Source organism: Struthio camelus, chromosome 18 (assembly GCF_040807025.1).
Source record: "Struthio camelus isolate bStrCam1 chromosome 18, bStrCam1.hap1, whole genome shotgun sequence".
Classification (NCBI taxonomy): domain Eukaryota; kingdom Metazoa; phylum Chordata; class Aves; order Struthioniformes; family Struthionidae; genus Struthio; species Struthio camelus.
Window position 1 is genome coordinate 3,521,152 of NC_090959.1, and position 17,166 is coordinate 3,538,317.

The window sequence follows — 17,166 nt, forward strand, 5'->3', positions numbered from 1 at the left end:
GCTCTGAGTGATGGAGAAGCATTTCTTACCTTGTTACCAAGGAAATAACAGTTTATTGCTTGACTCTTATCTCTTCACGGGTACTAGATTTATGAGCCAGTATGTGTAAACATCTTCCCAAGACAAGCACCTATGTGCATCTGCTGCGCACCTCTGTGTGTCACCTATAAATAAACAGGGACGACTCCAGAGAGCTCTGCCAATAGCCCAAGATCATCTTGTCCTGAGCTGCACAGACACGGCCTTGGGAGGCAAATCTCACTTCTGCTTCCCACTAGTTACAAATTGCTCAAAGAGACTTAGTCAAGATTTAATCCAGCTTGGCCCATAACCAGAATTTGGCCCTCGGGATTTGCCTGGGATGCGAGTCAAGGGGAGATGAACTCTCTGTGCATTATCCACGCTCATATGTGGAAACAGAGAGGACAGAAGTCTTTTTATTTAAATGTATGCATCCTACTTACGTGGTGCAGGTAGCCATCATACAAATCAATTTGTTCCATACAACAGGGCGATAGAGTCTTTCTTTGTCAGCATTTACTCATTGTCCATGCCTTGACCACTAATCCGTTTCTGTTGTAATGACTGATATTTCAGACTTCCAGACTGCCATGCAGTTGAGGAGAGAGAGAGAAAAACATTTTCTCCCTCCCACAAATATGGTTATGTTAAAATACAGGCCAGAGAATTATACTGCTCTGAGCTTCAGCAATATTTCATCGTGGATTGGTGACAGATTTAAACTTTGCCATCTGGACTAGCAAAACTTACAATAGCTCGCTGGAAGGCAGGGAGACCAGGTTTGCAGTGAGCTGTTGTTATAGCTTCTTCTAACCATAATAAATTTTTCTAAATGTTAGACTTCAGAATTGCAGCCCTGTATTTTATAGAAATGCTATGTTAAACACATTAGATTATTTCTTCAGTGGCTTGGTTTTATTTTGTCTCTGCATGGGAGAGTCGCAGACTAGTGCGTTGAAGGCAAGGGATATCTCATTTTGGACCTAGAGGAATCGAAAATCCTGGCAGTTTCCTTTGATCCACCAGCCCAAGTATGTATTTGGGTGTTTGAAGCTTAATAGAAATCCCTTGGGATTTGGCCTCCCCTCTACCTCCGGTAGGTAAAGCATGCACAGACTTGTGCCATCATAACTTTTCTCAGGTGTCTCCACAAGAGCCAGACCTTCAGTCAGTGTAAATCCTTGCTGCTTGCCCTGATCTGTCCAGGTCTTCAGGGCCTCCCTCCTTCTGCCTGTGGCATTTTTCTGAGCGTCTCTTTGCACGGGAGAAGTCCCTGCACTGCTCCGGATCGGCTGCGAGCGGGGCCGGGGGGAGCCCAGGCCACCGCTGCTGGACGCAGACCTGCCTGGAAATGCCACGAACAAGTTAGAGAGGCTGCTTGGAAAATGAACCTGTATTTTGGCCATGTCTCCCAGGTATTTGTATGCCGTATCTGGCAAAACCTTCTGGCAAAAGCTTTTTTTTTTTTTTTTTTTTAACCTGCGTGGGGAATGCCTGGGCAGACTTTCCGGGGCTGTTTGTTGCTGTGGGCTGTGAAGAGAAGTCAGCTGTGGCCCAGGAGATGCCGCAGTGCTGTGGAGTCAGCTACTGCTGAGTATGACCTTTGGAGGCAAAAATCTCTGCCCTTCCCAGCAGTGGTGGTGGTGGTGTTGCTCTGCGGCTGCAAGGACAGTGCCTTCATTGAGCTTTGGGACAACCTAAGCTAAATCTGCAACAGCAAATGAGTGCCCGGCAGCTCAGTGACCCAAGGAACCATCTCCAAAATGGTGACGGATGCAAACTACCCCTGGCTTATTTTCACATCCTGCAGACACAGAAGGATGGTCTTCTTCTGGCTCTGCTGGCATTCACATCCCTTGTTACAGCCATTGCATTCAGCACCGAGAACTCATGTCGCGCCTCCTCCAAACAACTGCTCTGCTCATCCCACGGCTGCGCGGCAGCACTAGGAGCAGCGAAACCCCTGCGAGCCCGGTGCCAAATCCACACCGACGGGGCTGAGAAACAGCCACAGGGCAGAGCAGGAGGGGGGCACTAGTACCCAGGGTGGTGGGCCCAACACCTGCCGGAAGGATTTGGGCGTGCAGTCCCAGCCTGCAGCAGCCTCTGTGTAGCCCTGGCATCTTGGAAATGCCGATTTCACTTCCCACATTTTTCTCCCAGCTTCCAGCTACTTTGGCTATTTGCAGGATGGAAGAATCTCACCCCAGATGTGCAGGATTTTAAAAGCTCACCATTTAACCAGTGCCAGACACTCCAAGTAGCTTTCCAGCTGATATTATTTCGACTGTTGCAATAATTAAGGTTGTGCAACCATTAATAGAAGGATGCAATCTGAGAACAACTTGTCACTTGGGATTATCAGTTACAGGGCCATCAGCCAGGTAATTAAAAGCATAGCCACTCAGATTTACATCTGCTATTCAGGGACATGCTCCGAAATGGCACCATACTTTCTGCAGATGTAATGTAAGCGCACCACATTGAAACAATTTGCCCTCCAATTCCAAATGTGTTGGTTTTGAACTTTTGTGAGTCATTAATAAATGTTATTTAATTACTAAAGAAAAATGGCACAGAAGAAACATCAGGGGTTGGACGCATCATGCTACTTGACAGAGCCTTACAGACTCATGCTGGCTCACTCTCTAATTGTCCCTATTTTATTTTTAAAGGTCACACTGTCACCAAACTGATGCAAAAAACTGCAAAAATTATTCCTCCACACAAAGGAAGCCCTGCCAGGTCATTGAAAAATGATCCATAAGTTTCAGTGAGGTTTATCCTACATGCAGTAAAATTACCAGACGCACAATTTCCAGATGAATCACTGAAGCTAAGGCACTCACTTTTTACTAGTATTTTTCTCTGTTCATATTGGAAGATGGGCCTTTTGCTCTGACTTTTTTGGAAAGTCAGGTCCACAGGATAATTAAGCACTTACTTCCATTTGAAATGGATGAAAGTTAAGTGTCTCTACTCCCCTGAGGCTTTGGGGTTAGGCCTGGAGTATCCTCCCAACCCCTTGCTTTTCACCCACAAAAATTTGCAGATGTTCTCGTACCCCACTGTCCTGCAGATCAGGCACGTTGTAACCTAACTCTCTGCTGTGTCTGTAAATAACAAGTGGCAAAATTGTGCCGACAGTAATTTGCATCAGGAGAATGCAAAGCTTTCCGGCTTTGCTGTGGCCCCTACTGCAAATAGCGTAACAACATTTATTGGTTTTATTGGCCACTTAAAATACCACACTGGTGTTTCAGCAAGTCTTTAAAAAGCCTAGCACTTCACAAACGTATCTTAGCTTTTAGCTAATACACGCACATCCACTAACCTGTGCCAGGTTGGCTCCAGCAGGGTGGCTAGGGTAAGAAGAAAGCAATGAGTGGGTCTCAAATTTTGGCAAATGCCCCCAAGCTTTGTTTCGCTTCTGAGTAAATGGCCTGAAGCTCCCTCCCGCTCTCCAAGCCATAGCAAGGTTCCCCAGCAAGAGCAGGGACCAGGGACCAGCAGCAGCCCAAAGAATGAACTTCTGCGGTGAATAAAGATGCTGCTTCTTCCTACGCAGTGTCCTTAAGCCATACGGAGAGGTTACCGCTGCCTTCCCCCGCCTGTGGACACAGAAAACCTTCATTCCTGCATTGCTAGAGCTAGAGCGAAGCATTTCGCCAGAGCCTGTCAGAACTGACAAATATCACAAAATTGTAGCAATTTCATTTAGGTTGCATCTAAGGAAGCAAAAAGGGAAGAGGGTGAGTCTGACAATGCAGAAGCAGCCTATTTCAGTTTGCTTTTCAGGTGACTTCTTATTTTTGTTGTATTCTGTGTTTATTGGATTCTGATAGAATTGGAGTCAAACATCTAGGTGATCAAAATAGATTGGCAGGCTGAGAGGAGTTATTTTTCTTGGACATTTTCTATATTTCCAAATTTCCTACTAGGTCAGAATGAAAATTAAGTTATCGGTCTTGAAAAATCTTCTTGAAAAATTTCCACTTTTCATACTGCCCATCTCTTAAGCCATATGAACGTGGTAGTTATATTCCAGCAAGAGCTGACGTGGTAGGAATTAGCTTTCCCTTTCAGAACAGAAAGGCACATAAGGAAATAGATCATGCTATGTTTGGGGTAGAAGGCTGCTGGAATATTCATTTCTCATCTCTGAGGCCAGCAGACATGTTGTCTAAAGTCAGATAAGAATGAGAGGGCACCACAGCTGAGAAGGGGAAACCCCATGTCAGAAAGCAGCAAGTTGCTGGACCTAAAATATATGGTGGGAAGCCCAGTACCAGCATAGACCAGATAGGAATCTTGGGTGAAGACTTGAATTTCTGGTCAAAACCACACTTCCCATCTGCTGCCCTGGCCGGACACCCTTCCTTTTTGTCACTTCTTGGCTAAGCTGCAGGATCCCAGTTCAAGTCTCTCTTTTTTTCTGATTTAGGCTACATACTTGAGCACTCATTCTTGCCTCTCTCTCATGCATGCCGCACATCCTTTGGGCTCAGCGTCCTTCCCGTTCCCTGTTGCTGCCTCCTTCTCCCTGTTTGTGTTTTGGGTTTTGTTTTTTTTTTTAATTAACCACTTAAAAATGTTTCACAAAGCAGGCCAGACACTTTCCTTTCAGGGGATGGAATAACCATTTTACAGCCATCTCTCTGTCCAGAGTAAAGAGGAGTGGATGGCAGCATAAGCTCTTACTTGGCCAACATTAACTCCCCCATGAGCACACAAGAGAAGCGGGACCTGTGGTTAACTGGGGGCAGCTGATGCCTTCAGCAACCTTTGACGCCATACCGCTGACGACAGCGTGCCGGGATGTCGGCCCGCACCAGGGCAGTCGTACCTTTGAACGCCTGCTGTAATCGTGTGTTTGCTCTTGCCTTGCAAGAAACCAGCTGCAGCAAGGGCAAAAGGATGGTATTGTGTCTCCAGGGAACGTTAGAGGCGAGAAGTGCAATACCTCAGCTTGGGGTGGAAATGCAATTCAAGCCTAAAACACAGAACGTGGACAGGGTCTCAGTGGGAGGAGAGAGGTGTGCAGCACCTTCAGTACCAAAGCTATTAAATTAATGAACATCCTCCTCCTCCTAACTTCTGCCCCAACAATTACACATGACAAGAAAAAAAAAAAATCAAGCCTTCAGATCCCGAGCTGGTCTAACCTGTGACCCGAGGTGGAGGCATAGCGAATATTACGGGCATTTGGGAAAAGGTAGGCTGCGGGCTTTTGCTCCCCTGGCTGCAGAGCAGCGAGCGCTATGAGCCAGCCGAAGAAACGCTCTGCACTGCAGGACGGGCTCCGGGGGCAGGAGGGGGAGCAGCCCCGGCTCCGTCCCCCTCCGTCCGGACATCCGCCGCAAAACAGACGCTCCCAAACGTCCGACATGAAAGCGTCCGTTCGACTTTCCCACTGTTGTTTTTTTTTTTTTTTCCAAGCCCACCCTGAGAAGCGACACCCCCAGTGCTGGCTGCTCGGGGACGCGGCCCCAGGGCCGGGTCGGGGCCAGGAAGGCACACACGCGTGCGTGCGTCTGTGTGTGTGTGTGTGTGTGTGTGTGTGTGCACGGCACTGGCCGTGGCCGCCAACGAGCGCGGACCGCCCCGGGCAGAGCGCACCGCTTTAGCAAACGCCCGCCCTAGAAGAACGGCGTTTCTTGAGCAAAGCGCCGCCGTCCGCGCAGCTCTGTCCCTCGGCCGATCACGGGGCGGCAGCGGGGCGGCGGCACGACGATACCAAACCGTCCGTGCTAACTAACCGACGCTGTCCTGCCTCTGTCTCTGCAGCGGTTACGACTTTGACTACGACTATTACAGAGACGACTTCTACGACAGGTAAGCAGGGGCGGCTTCGGCCTCCAGGGCTTTACTGTGGGGCAGGTTGCCGCCCTCAGGGGTGGCTCCTGCGGCGGGACAGGGACGCGGGGCCGGCTGGCGGGGTTCGGCGGGGCCCCGGCACGCTCTGCCCCCGCCGGCGGGGTGTCCCCGCGGCCGCTCCAGCCCGTCTCCGTCCCCGCACAGGCTCTTCGAGTACCGGGGCCGAGTCTCGCCGGTGCCCCGGGTGGTGCCCGTGAAGCGGCCCAGGGTCGCCATCCCCCTCGTGCGGCGCGTGAAGGCGACGCTCCCCGTCAAGCTCTTCGCCAGATCGGCCGCCATTGCCGGCAGCTCGGCCAAGCTAAAGCGTGAGTTACGTGCGCGCGGCCTGGCGGGCCGGCGCGGGGCCCCGCCGGGGCGCTGTGCGATGGGCGGCGCGGGGACCGCCGGCGCGGCGCGCCTCGCTGTGCCTCCCTTTCCCCCTCAGCAGCAGCACCCGCTGAAGGCTGCTCCAGGGTCTCTCTGAAACGCGGCCCTCCGAGCTCCCGTTTGGGCCAGGGATTTGCGCCTGCGCAGTCCGCCGCGCCTCACGTTTCAGCCAAGGCTTGGGGCTGTAAGAGCACCCCCGCCCCCGTTCCCTCTCCCGGAGCCGCCGGGCGCCATTTATCGCGGCTCCTTCCACCACAGCAACGTTCAGCTCCCGCTCCGGATGAACGGGGCAGGGGTGCGTGCGTGCCGCTTCGTTTTTAACCCCCGCGACAAAGAACGTGTTCCGCCACAAAGACTGAAAGGTTGCCTCCGCCACAAAACCACTGGGAGCTGGGTTTTTGTCCCCGAAGCACTGCGCCGCTGTTATTACGATTTATTGGGTCTCGCTCTGTCCGGAAGCGCTGCTCGGGTAGGAGGGCGCCCGTCCCTTCCCAAGCCGGCGCCCGTTGCGCACGTGCCGACGCGGCGTCTGTGAGTCTGACCCGGCCTCCCCAGCGGGCACTCGCGAGTCCTGAACAACCCCTGGGGTGAGGAGCCCCAGGCCCTGGGCCTCAAAGCAGTTTGTGCCGGAGCAGGAGAGGGCTGCCGCTCGAAAGAGGAGTGACGGCCGTGGCCTCGGTCCAGAAGCAGGCAGGAATACGAAAGAGCTCGTCTGCCAGTGGCCCGTAGCCCACCCGAGGGTTGTGCCCCTGCCCCTTGTCTGACCCACACGTGGGGTTTCTTGCCTAATTTTGCCTGCTTGGCGAGGGGAATTTGGTCAGGTAGAGGGTTAAGACAGGCTGCTCATGGGATCTCTGGTGCACAAAATGAAATGAGCCCCATCCGCTGCCCCAGCGCCTTCCTTTTGGTAGCCGTATCCTCCCCGCGGAAGCTTTTGCACTTGCAGGCGCAGAAGCTGGGTGCTGGAGAAGGCCATCCTGCTGGGCCTCAAAGAAGCGACAGACCCATTCCCAGAAGCCTCTGAAGGTTTCTCCTGCCAGGGCTCCCCCAAGCCTTGCGCTCAGCCTCCGACAGCCAGCTGGAGCTGCCTTGCCGGCCCCAGCGGCCGCGCGTGGAGTTTGGGTGGGTGTACGATGTGTGGCTGTGCGACACGAACGCAGTTTCAGCTGCTCCCAGATTTCTTTCCTGCCATGGTATTTGACGTGGCACTGCAGCTCTCTTCAGTGTAGCCAGGTCAAAATCCCACGCATCCCCAGCTTGGGAGGTTTCTGCAGCACAGCCATGGCTGCAAGGGCTGAGTGTTACGGTGGAGGTGACGAATGCTATGTCTTGCTTACAGAATCATCCCTAATACATAAAATGACCGAGTAGAGTGAGTGCCTTTCTTTCCTTCTTTCGTTTCCAGTGAAATGCAGTGAGCTGCAAACAATCAAAACCGAACTAACACAGATCAAATCCAACATTGATGCTCTTCTGGGTAGATTGGAGCAGATTGCTGAAGAACAGAAATTGTCCACAGGTCGGTTGGCTGCATATGAAAGCTTCAGGGCCAGCCCTGGGAAAGGGCAAAGAGGTCAGGTGCACAGAAGTGCACTTCAGAGCATGTCGTTTAGGCAGGCAGGCCGGTCTCAAAGGCTTTGTGGCTTGCAACATCCTCAGGGCTCGGACTTTGAAGTATCCACACCACCTTCTACTGGGGAACCACCGCAGACACAGTATGAGATGTTTCTGTAGCACCAAAAAAGATAAAGTACCTCACTAAGAAACATGAAGATACAAGTCCTTGCCCTGATGAGTTTAAAATCTGTAATTCTGCTCAACAGCAGATTCTCAGATACAAGCCCTCAGTCATTTTTTGGGGAGGAGGGAGAAGGAGGCTGCCTCTTTGTGAGGGAATTTCATTCTTTTCCTGAAATGGAAATTCAAAGCCGAAAACTTTTCTGGGTTTTCTACATCAGCAGTGGATCACATTTCAGTGAACACACAATTCATTTTCTGTCAATGTTGGGATTTAAGCAGAAGGGGAAAATGGACTACAAATATTAGATTAACTAGAAACATCACTGCAAAAAAAGTGAAAAATCTAGATTCTGAAAACATCTGTGTTGCCAGGTACATAGGCTGCCGAAATTGCATACTGTATTCCCCTCCCCAAATTATGGAAATAGGTTTAAAATCATGATATATTTTTTTAATTTGGTAATATAGTTTGCATTTCTTTTGTTTCTCTGGTTTGGGTCACAGCTGCCTCCCATACTCACTCCAGAGGGTTGGCAGAATGAAGGGTTCTGATTGGCCCTCTCCAGTATTTCCTTCAGTCAGCTCCCTCAAAATCAACATTTTAAGAAAAACAACTAGATCCATTATAACAACTCCTGAATGCAGAGGCCCACTGGATTAGTCTCATCAGAGCTCAGGCACTCCCCCCACCACCCTCTGATCCTGGTGTCTTGGCTCTTGGTCTCGCAGAGGTACGGAAGAAGGCCGATGGAAGCAAAAGTGAGATCTCCCAGGAAGACACAGCATCAGAGGCAGAGATCAACACAGAGGAGCCGCTGAATGGGGATGAGGGTGAGGAAGAGGGTCTCACACGGGATGAGTGTGAAGATGAACTGGTAAGAGGGTTTGGATAATACATCCCTCCAGCCAAGGGAATTTAATAGCGAACGACAATTTTACTGGAACTTATTAAATCCCCAGGAAAATACAGTTTTTCCTTCTTAAATAATTGTATTTAATCCTATGATTGTTCACAGCTTGTTCTTCTAAACTCTTCTGCTTGCAAAAGCTTTGACTTAGTGAACGTACATGGAGATGCTGAAGAAACATGGTTGGCTCTTGAAGTTCAGACCACATTTATCCCTGATTTCACAACAATTAATCAATGTTTAAAACAAGTTGCTTTGCTCCAGAGTGATTCTCAGATAGATTAAAACATATAGCAAAGACATGCCATATTATATTGACTGCACTTCCCTAACAGCTTGTATTTACAATGACCTTTTCTTGTATTTACAATGACCTTTTTTCTGGATGGACACCAAATTGCATAAATCTAGTTACAGTTTGAGTAGGCAGCTACTGCTGTGCATGAAGCTGTTTATCTTTTCTGAGGACAGCAATTGCCTCAGCCTGATCAACCTGATTTCATATCCGTTGGCTTTAGTCTTAGTAAGGCTGTTTTCCTAGGCAGGGACTGCAAGCAGGCCCAGGGAGCCCAGCAGGCAACTTCTGAGCCTAAAATTAAGCTTCAGCTTATGTAGTTTACAGGATGAGAAGGCTGTGTTTGCTTACTGTGGTGATACAGGTCCTATATTACTATTGGTAGCGTTGTCATTTCTCCAAAATTAAGGTTCCTTGGAGAACAGAATCAGCTCCAGACCCAGGCAAAGTGGGCAGCTGCAAAGGGCAATAAGGTGCTGGGGTGGAGAGCTAGCCCTGTGCTGCTCCGTGCTTTGCCAGGCCTCAGCCCTGGCAAGTCAGGCTAGTTGGTGCTGCTCTCCCTTGGGGGCCCAGGGCATCTTGGTCGGGACAGATGAGGGATTTGAACAGAGTTTTTCAGCTGTTTCAGCTTCTGGGGCCTAGTAGTTGAAACCCGTGACCCCTGCTGAATCTAAAGAGAGATGATTAAGAGAAGACATCGTAACAGACCACTATAAAGAAGAAAGGCAAAAGCTGGCCTTCATCTCAGTGTTGATAAGGACAAGGAAGCCCAGGTTTAAATTACATCAAGGGAAACAGATGGTAGAAGTTAGGGGGAAAACTTGCTGATGCTAATGATGATAAAGCTCTATGCAGACTGTCAACAGAAAACGTCGACTCCTCCAGCACTGGTGGGATATGAAAGCAGAATGGACAGACATCTGCTGGGAGTGATTTAGGATGAGCTGGTCCTCTTTAGGAGTAGGAAATGAACAAGATGACTATTTCAGGTCCCTACAGTCTCTATTTTCTGTAATTCTGTAGTCTTAAAGTGGCAATGAGATCAAAAACCTTTTGCAGCCAGCCTCAGACAGGCTCAGCTGTGCTCAGCATAGGGTTTAACGTATGCAGTTCATCCGCAAGGGTATTTTCTTAAAACGCTGCAAGGCAAATCATGAAAGCCATCCTTTATACTTAGATCCTGACCCTGCAGCACTGAACAACTCGTAAGTGTTTCCAGTTCTTGGGAAGTATCTCCTTCATCCCATGTCTCTTTGACCTACACACATCAGCATAGCCTGCACCTCCTGCTGTCCGTGGACACTGTGTCCACTTTTGTCACCAAAAAGTGACAAGTGCAGAGAATGGTGCACCACTTTTTGTGCACCATTCTCTGCACTTGCTCTGAGGGGCAGTGGGAAAGCCTTGGTTCATGCAAGGCAGGAATCAGATCTTCCTACACTTAGGCAGTACCCAGCACAGGGACGCTTCCCTGCAGTGGTTCTCTTCCCCGTGGTAGTGTGGCTTAGTGGGACTGGGATCCAGGCCCCAACGACATCCTTTACAAGAGAATTGTAGGATGTCTCCTGGGGGAGCAGTTGGCCTGAGCATCCCTGTTCATACGGGAGCTTCACTGTATCAAAATGCATGTGACAATACTATGGCAAAGCAGAGTGGTGCAGGCTACATCAATAACACAGAGGTAAAGTATATAGAGATCTTTTGCAGTGGTATTAGTCCCACCTGGGTGGAGAGGAACCTTTCCGCATCCAAAGGAATCAGACACACAAGTTTCCACTGAAGGCCAACGGGAGCTGTGCATATACTTCCTTTCAGCTCCACTTCCAGGCTGAAGTTGGCTGCCCTGGTTCTGTGTGCAAATCTGTTTGATCGTGGTGAGGGTACCCAACGTTGGGTAGGAGCAGGGGAGGCAAGTCCAAAATATATGCTCCAGCTCACAAATGCTGGAAGGGCCCCCCTCCCAGAATGAGTCTATGCCCTTCTCAGAGAGGATGGGCAGGACAGGAGCTCTGCAGCAGCTGCAGAGTCCAAAGATCACAGAACTGTAAAATACTTTAGGTTGGAAGGGCTTTCTGGAGATCTCTAAACCAACCACCTGCTCCAAGCAGGGCCAGTCAGATCAGGTGCCTCAAGGCCTTGTTTTGAATATCTCCAAGGGTGTAAGTCCCACATCCTTTCTGCATCCCTGGTTCAGTGTTAAGACTATGTGCATGATAAAAACGTTTTCCTTAAATCAGAATTTCCCTTGTTCCAACTTGTGCCTGTTGCATCTCATCTTGTCCCTGGATGAGACCTCTAAAAAAACCTCTTGCCTCTAAACCCTCCCGTCAGGTAGCTGTGGACAGTGGTAAGATCCCTTTTTACCTTCTCTTCTTCAGACTGCACTAATCCAACTCTCAGCTTCTTTCTTTGTATGTCCCATGCTTCAGCCCCTCAACCGCTTTGGTGGCCTCCACTGGACTTGCTCCACTATTTCAATGTCTTTCTGGTCCTGGGGAGCCTCACACTGGACCAAGCACTCCAGATGGGCTCTCTCAAATTCCAAATAGAGAGGAAGGATCACTTCCCTCAACCTGCTAGCTGATAGAGCCCAGGAGGTGGTCAGCTGCCTTTCCTGCAAGGGCATACCACTGACTCCTGCTCAGCTTCTTTTTCACTAGCATCTCCAGGTCTTTTTTTGAAAAGTAGCTTTCTAGCCCCTCATCCCCAGTGTGTCCTGCTGCATGAGGTCATTCCTACTGCAGCAGAACATCAGGTAGATAATACTTCACACAGATTCTGTCACAGGCTCAGGGGTCCGGGAGGCCAGAAGGCAGATCTGACTGGTGAAAAGCAAGGCAAAAAAAAAAAACATTGAATATTTTGGCCTTTTCCATGTCCTTTGTCACTAGGTTCCTGCCCCACTGAGCAGTGGGCCTACATTTCCCTTATCCTTCCTTTTGCTGCCAGTGTACCTACAGAAGCCCTTCTTGTTGCCCTTCACATCCCTCACTAGTTCCAACTCCAGCTGAGCTTTGGCTTTCCTAACTCCATCACTGCACACTGGCGTGGTGGCTCTACGTACCTCTTGGTTAGCCCAGACCTGCTTCCACCTTCTGGGTACTGCCTTTTTGTGTAGGAAAAAGCTTGTCTGGGAGCTTGCTGCTCATCCATGCTGTTCATCCATGCTGGCCTCCTGCCATGTCTGCTCGACTTTCTCCACATCAGAATGGGCCATCCCTGTGTTTGAGGCAGGTATCCTTGAAGATCGCCCAGCTGCCCAGGGCTCCTTTGCTAACCAGGGCAGTCTCCCTTGGGATCCTGCCAAACAGATCCCTGAACAAACTGAAATCTGCTCTCTTGAAGTCCAGGGTTTTGATTCTGCTATTTGTCTTGCTCACTTCTCTCAGAATATTCAACTTCACAGTCTCACAGTCACTGCAGCCAATACTTCTCTCAGCCTTCACATCTTCAGCCAGTTCTGCCTTGTTTATCGGAAACAGGTCCAGAAGAGCATTTCCCCTAATCAGCTTGTCAGCCAGCTTTGTCAAGAAATCGTCCATGATGCTCTCCAGAAACCTTCTGGATTGCTTGCACCCAGCCCTATTGCCCTTCGAGCAGATACGAGGATGGTTGGAATCCCCTATGAGCAGCAGGGTCTGTGGTCATGAAGCTTCCTCCAGTTGCCCAAAGAAGGTTTCATACACTTATGAGGCGGTCTGTAGCAGATGCCCGCTATGCTGTTACCCCTGTTAGTCTGTCCTCTGGTCCTTACCGTCAAGCTCTCAACTCATCGCCTGTTCCAAGGCAAAGCTGTGTGCATTTGAGCTATTCGTTTGCATAGAGCACAACGCCACCTCCTCACCTTCCCTTCTGGCTTTCCTGAAGAGCCTGTTCCCAGGGCACTATACCTGTTTTGTAACTGCAGCTCTGCAGGCAGAGCAGGAGCCTTTGTTCAGTTGCCAGAAGTCCGAAGCCTCCAGACTTCCCCATCTTGGTAGTCTCCGTTCACAGCTCCTTTAAGCGTAGTCTCTAGCTATCCCCCCTTCCTCGCATTGCCATACTGAAGCTTTTGGCTCTGCAGGATCTCCACACAGACCCTTTTGATCTCCTTGATTGTACAGATCCGCCTGCCTCCCCCACAGCTCCCTCCCCAGCCTGAATAGATACCTGTCCGAACGGATGACTGATGGAGGTTGGCTGAGATGCAGTGGAAGCAGCAGGAAGAGGGACAGCTGAATTCCTTGTGCCTAATTCCCTGAATCTTCTCCCACAAGGAATCTGGCCCACAGTTATGTCAGGTAGACCAGAGGTGCTCCAGTGAGTCGGGGTTAAAATCCTCCACCTGGTTTAAGCAGGCAAAGAAGAAGAGCAGATTCAGAACTGAAACCAGAATGGGGCCCCCATGCCTTATGAAGCAGCCTGTTGCTAGCAAGGTTTGGACTGGGCTCCCTTGCCTTTCCTTCTAGATTAGCTAGTATCACCTGCAGAGGTCCCTGGCTCCTTTTCCACCTGTAAAACATTCATCACAAAATTTGGCCTCTGCAGGAAATAACAAGTATCACTGCTGAGTATCTAATTCTTTTAATGATACTGTACTGCAGAATGGCTCCCTGAGGAGGACTTTCACACGCCTTATTTTCAAAAGCAGTCTTATATGGGGAGTGATTCAACACACAGCACTGCCATTGTGGCCTTTGGCATGGTGAATATTATGAGTGTTACCATTTTAGATGATGATCTTTGCTGCAAAATGGGACCAGCTTCTCTGTTCAATAGGAGTGCCATTGCACAATTTGCACAATTTGCCAGCATAGGCCAACTTCATCACTGGGCAAGTCTAATAAGCACTGGCATGCCTGTTCTCTGGTGTGGGCTCTTCCCAGGCCCTGAATAAACATCTCAGAGTGCTAAAACAAGGCAGCAGCTGTGCATATGCATTAGTAACATCCACTTTAAATTCATGCTGTGGCTATCTACTGAGTAGGAGCTTCTCGTCTGACTTGGCCTTGTAAAAATGAGGCATGCAGTGTAAGCATTCAAAGACGCGAGCTCAGCAACCACTGGTTGCCACAGGTTCGAGACCTTCCCTGGGAACATGCTGTTCAGCCACTGGAGGTGCTGACTCTGCATTAGCCCAGATCACACACGTGACTTTACACTGCTAGGGTGCAGTGGGCTCACTTTCATCATGGTCCCTTTGAAGTTTAGCAGGAGCCGGACCTCAAAATACAGCAGGGAATGACACTTCCCAGAATCTCTTCTAGGCAGAGCGCTGCTAGAATAAGGACCTAGAGCAAACTTCTGCTTTTGTTCTGGGACTTATTTCTGCCAGAAACCACAGCCACTGCACACAGTATCCACATCAGGTGTGTTTTGTAGTTGCTCCCATGCTGCCAAGCAGCCCAACACTGTTCCCACTGTGAGAGCTCTCCCGCAAGCCGTGGTACAAGCTGATCACTGTATGTGACATGTCACAGCAACTCAAGCAGGGCAGGAGGAAGAAATGGTGATTTCCTGTTTCTGGTTCCTTTTTCCCTTTAGGAGAACAGCCATTACACAGATGTGGAGGATGCCAGACTACAGTAACCAGGTACAGCTCACGTACTGCTTTCTTGGAGGCTGGATTATGAGCAAAAGCTTTCACCTCATACATATTTTTTTTGCTGCTTCAGAAGATGCTCTTTTACACTGATCCTCTGTGCTTTCCTAGCATTTGAGCCTGGCTGCTCATCTGGGCCCCCGATTAGCCCCTCTCTCCATTTCCTAAATCACTGCTTCTCTGAAGTGCAGGGAAAATGATGCACCTTTTTTTCTCTCTCCTCTCTCCTTGCAGCCCATTGAGAACAGCAGTGAGCTACAGTGTATGGAAAGCACGAGGCTGAACCCTGTCCTGGCACGTTGAGCAAGATAAGCTAAACTGAAGGGCTGTGACATCTCTACTTGGCATTCAAAAGGAGAAATATGGCCCAACATTTTCCACCCATCTGTAAAGCAAAGACAAAGACAAGTAATCATCCCAGCGGCTCCCCACTACCCCATCCAATGGATTCAGAGCTCTGTTGCCAGCACAGGCAGCACCCAAACCCTGCACAGTCCATAACCTTCACTGACTGGAGATGGGAGAGCAGTTGCGTTGCCAATTGAATCAGAGATGCTATAGAGCATTTTGTAGGAAAGGAGAGTCAACTAATTATAACCCAATAAAGAGTTTTTTCCCATGCTAGGGGAGGGCCAGAGCGTTTGCTAACTGGAGGAAAAGTCTGGACAATTTGTGGTCTTACACAAAAGATTATGCCAAGTAAGAGGGTGTGGGGTGCGCTCCCTTCCCAGAACAGTCACCTCGATTCATGTCTCTCGTCCCATGAGCTATCGCGGGTACATGGTCACTTCCAGGTGGAAAGGAGTCTGTGCTGGTTTATTGCTACGCTCTTTGCAACTGCTGGAAGAGAGGGGACGGGAAAAGGACGCTGCCTGCAGGAAAGCAAGTGAACCCAAGCAGGAGAAACAAAGCACGTGTCATCTGCAGTTGTTTGCTCTCCTCGCGCTCTATTGGGAAACCACTACGTAAAGGCTAAGCAAGCCTTTGCAGAGGGAGAGGGTGCAGGCATGTGTGAACCGGGTGGAGGAGACCCCTTTCTTGGACCAGCAGCTCCTGAAAGGGAGGCGATCCCCCACTCCCTCTCCAGCACAGTGCCAGATAAATCAGGCCCTTCCCCCAGTTGTTCACATCTCCTCTCGCTCCAGCCTCACTGGTTCTTCACGCTCACCTGGGGCTCCAGGAGAGGGGTGAGGCAGCTCCTACTCCTAACTGCGAAGGTTGTGCTCCAGCATCGGTTTGTGGATCTGAGCAATGTGATGACTTGCCTGAGCATAACAAGACTGGTAACCACGAATGCTCTGAGCACGATGCATGTGGGCATTCAAGCACCTGCCCTTCATCCCCAAATTCAAACTGCTTTTGACCTATTCTAAGCCCTGAAATCAGAGGGTTGCAGCAGCCAGCATGTGGCTTGTCTTGGGGACCCTTTTGTACCCCAACATCCATCTCTGCCTTTCCCTTCTTGTTCTTTCGTCTTTCATGGGTTTACCCAATTTTTCTGAGTTCAGAGGATGATGGGACTGAGACTCATGCAGCACTTTATTCACATCAGATGTGTCCTGCCCATCTCCCTTCCGGCCCCCACCTCCCCTCCAGAACACACACACACACACATCGGTGCTTTGAATCCAGAATGCTGTCCACACCTTCTCCTCCATCAAACTCTCCCACAAACAGAGCAGATGGCTCCCCTCCCTGAGTCTGTAGAGGGCTGTGAAAGGGGACTTCTGCTTTCTACTACAGTGCTCAAAGCCTCAGACCTCTTCTACAGCACCTCTCTTTGAAGGGCGGAGAGTAAAACAGGTCATGGGGGGAAATGCTTCCCTGCCCACAGGGCCAACCAGGAGCAAGCATGGCTCTTGAAGCACAATGTTGTATTTGCATTTCTTAATTTAAAATAATTCATGAGGGATTAAAGGGATAACCGTGCTTTCCCCTACCTTTTTCCGGTTCCTGTACAATTTATCCATTGTGTTGTACTGAGCCGTTGTAGAGCTGTTTTCTAGGCTTTGAGAGATGAGCTGCAGTTTTTGCTATGAACTGACTGTGATGCTGATGTTTGGGAGAAAGGTGACCTTGTACATACAATCCTGTATAATAAAAGAAAGAAATCTAATTTGCTTTTGCTGTCTTCTCTCTCAGAAACATACACAAACACCCCCACGCACACTGTTTCCTGTATTTGAGACAATCTCTGTTCCCTGTCCCAGTTTCAGCTCTGCCAGCAGAATTTACTTTCCCTATATGGGGTCTATTCCATTAGGCTGAACAAAACTTCTGAATCCACATGGGCTTTGAAACTTTCCTTCTATAGACCTGCAGACTCATGTGGTGCAGGAGAGCAGGGGACATATCCAGGTCTTTAATCTCATGGACTG

At 49.7% G+C, this 17,166-nt stretch overlaps 1 protein-coding gene across 9 annotated transcripts in view; it reads left to right on the forward strand.

The window, feature by feature from the left end:
* Positions 1-16,904, forward strand: part of RALY (RALY heterogeneous nuclear ribonucleoprotein) — a 163,184-nt gene extending 146,280 nt beyond the window's left edge. For 5 of the 9 annotated variants that reach the window (XM_068912424.1, XM_068912427.1, XM_068912426.1 and 2 more), the window contains exons 5-9: positions 5,809-5,856; positions 6,043-6,203; positions 7,670-7,783; positions 8,734-8,879; positions 15,023-16,904. In XM_068912424.1, the coding sequence (XP_068768525.1) occupies positions 5,809-5,856; positions 6,043-6,203; positions 7,670-7,783; positions 8,734-8,879; positions 15,023-15,091 (538 nt within the window). In that variant the 3' untranslated portion in view covers positions 15,092-16,904. Of the gene's footprint in view, positions 1-5,808; positions 5,857-6,042; positions 6,204-7,669; positions 7,784-8,733; positions 8,880-14,730; positions 14,780-15,022 lie in introns of all 9 variants that reach the window. The other 4 variants (XM_068912431.1, XM_068912430.1, XM_068912433.1 and 1 more) reach the window with 1 other exon arrangement.
* Positions 16,905-17,166: the final 262 nt, after the last annotated feature.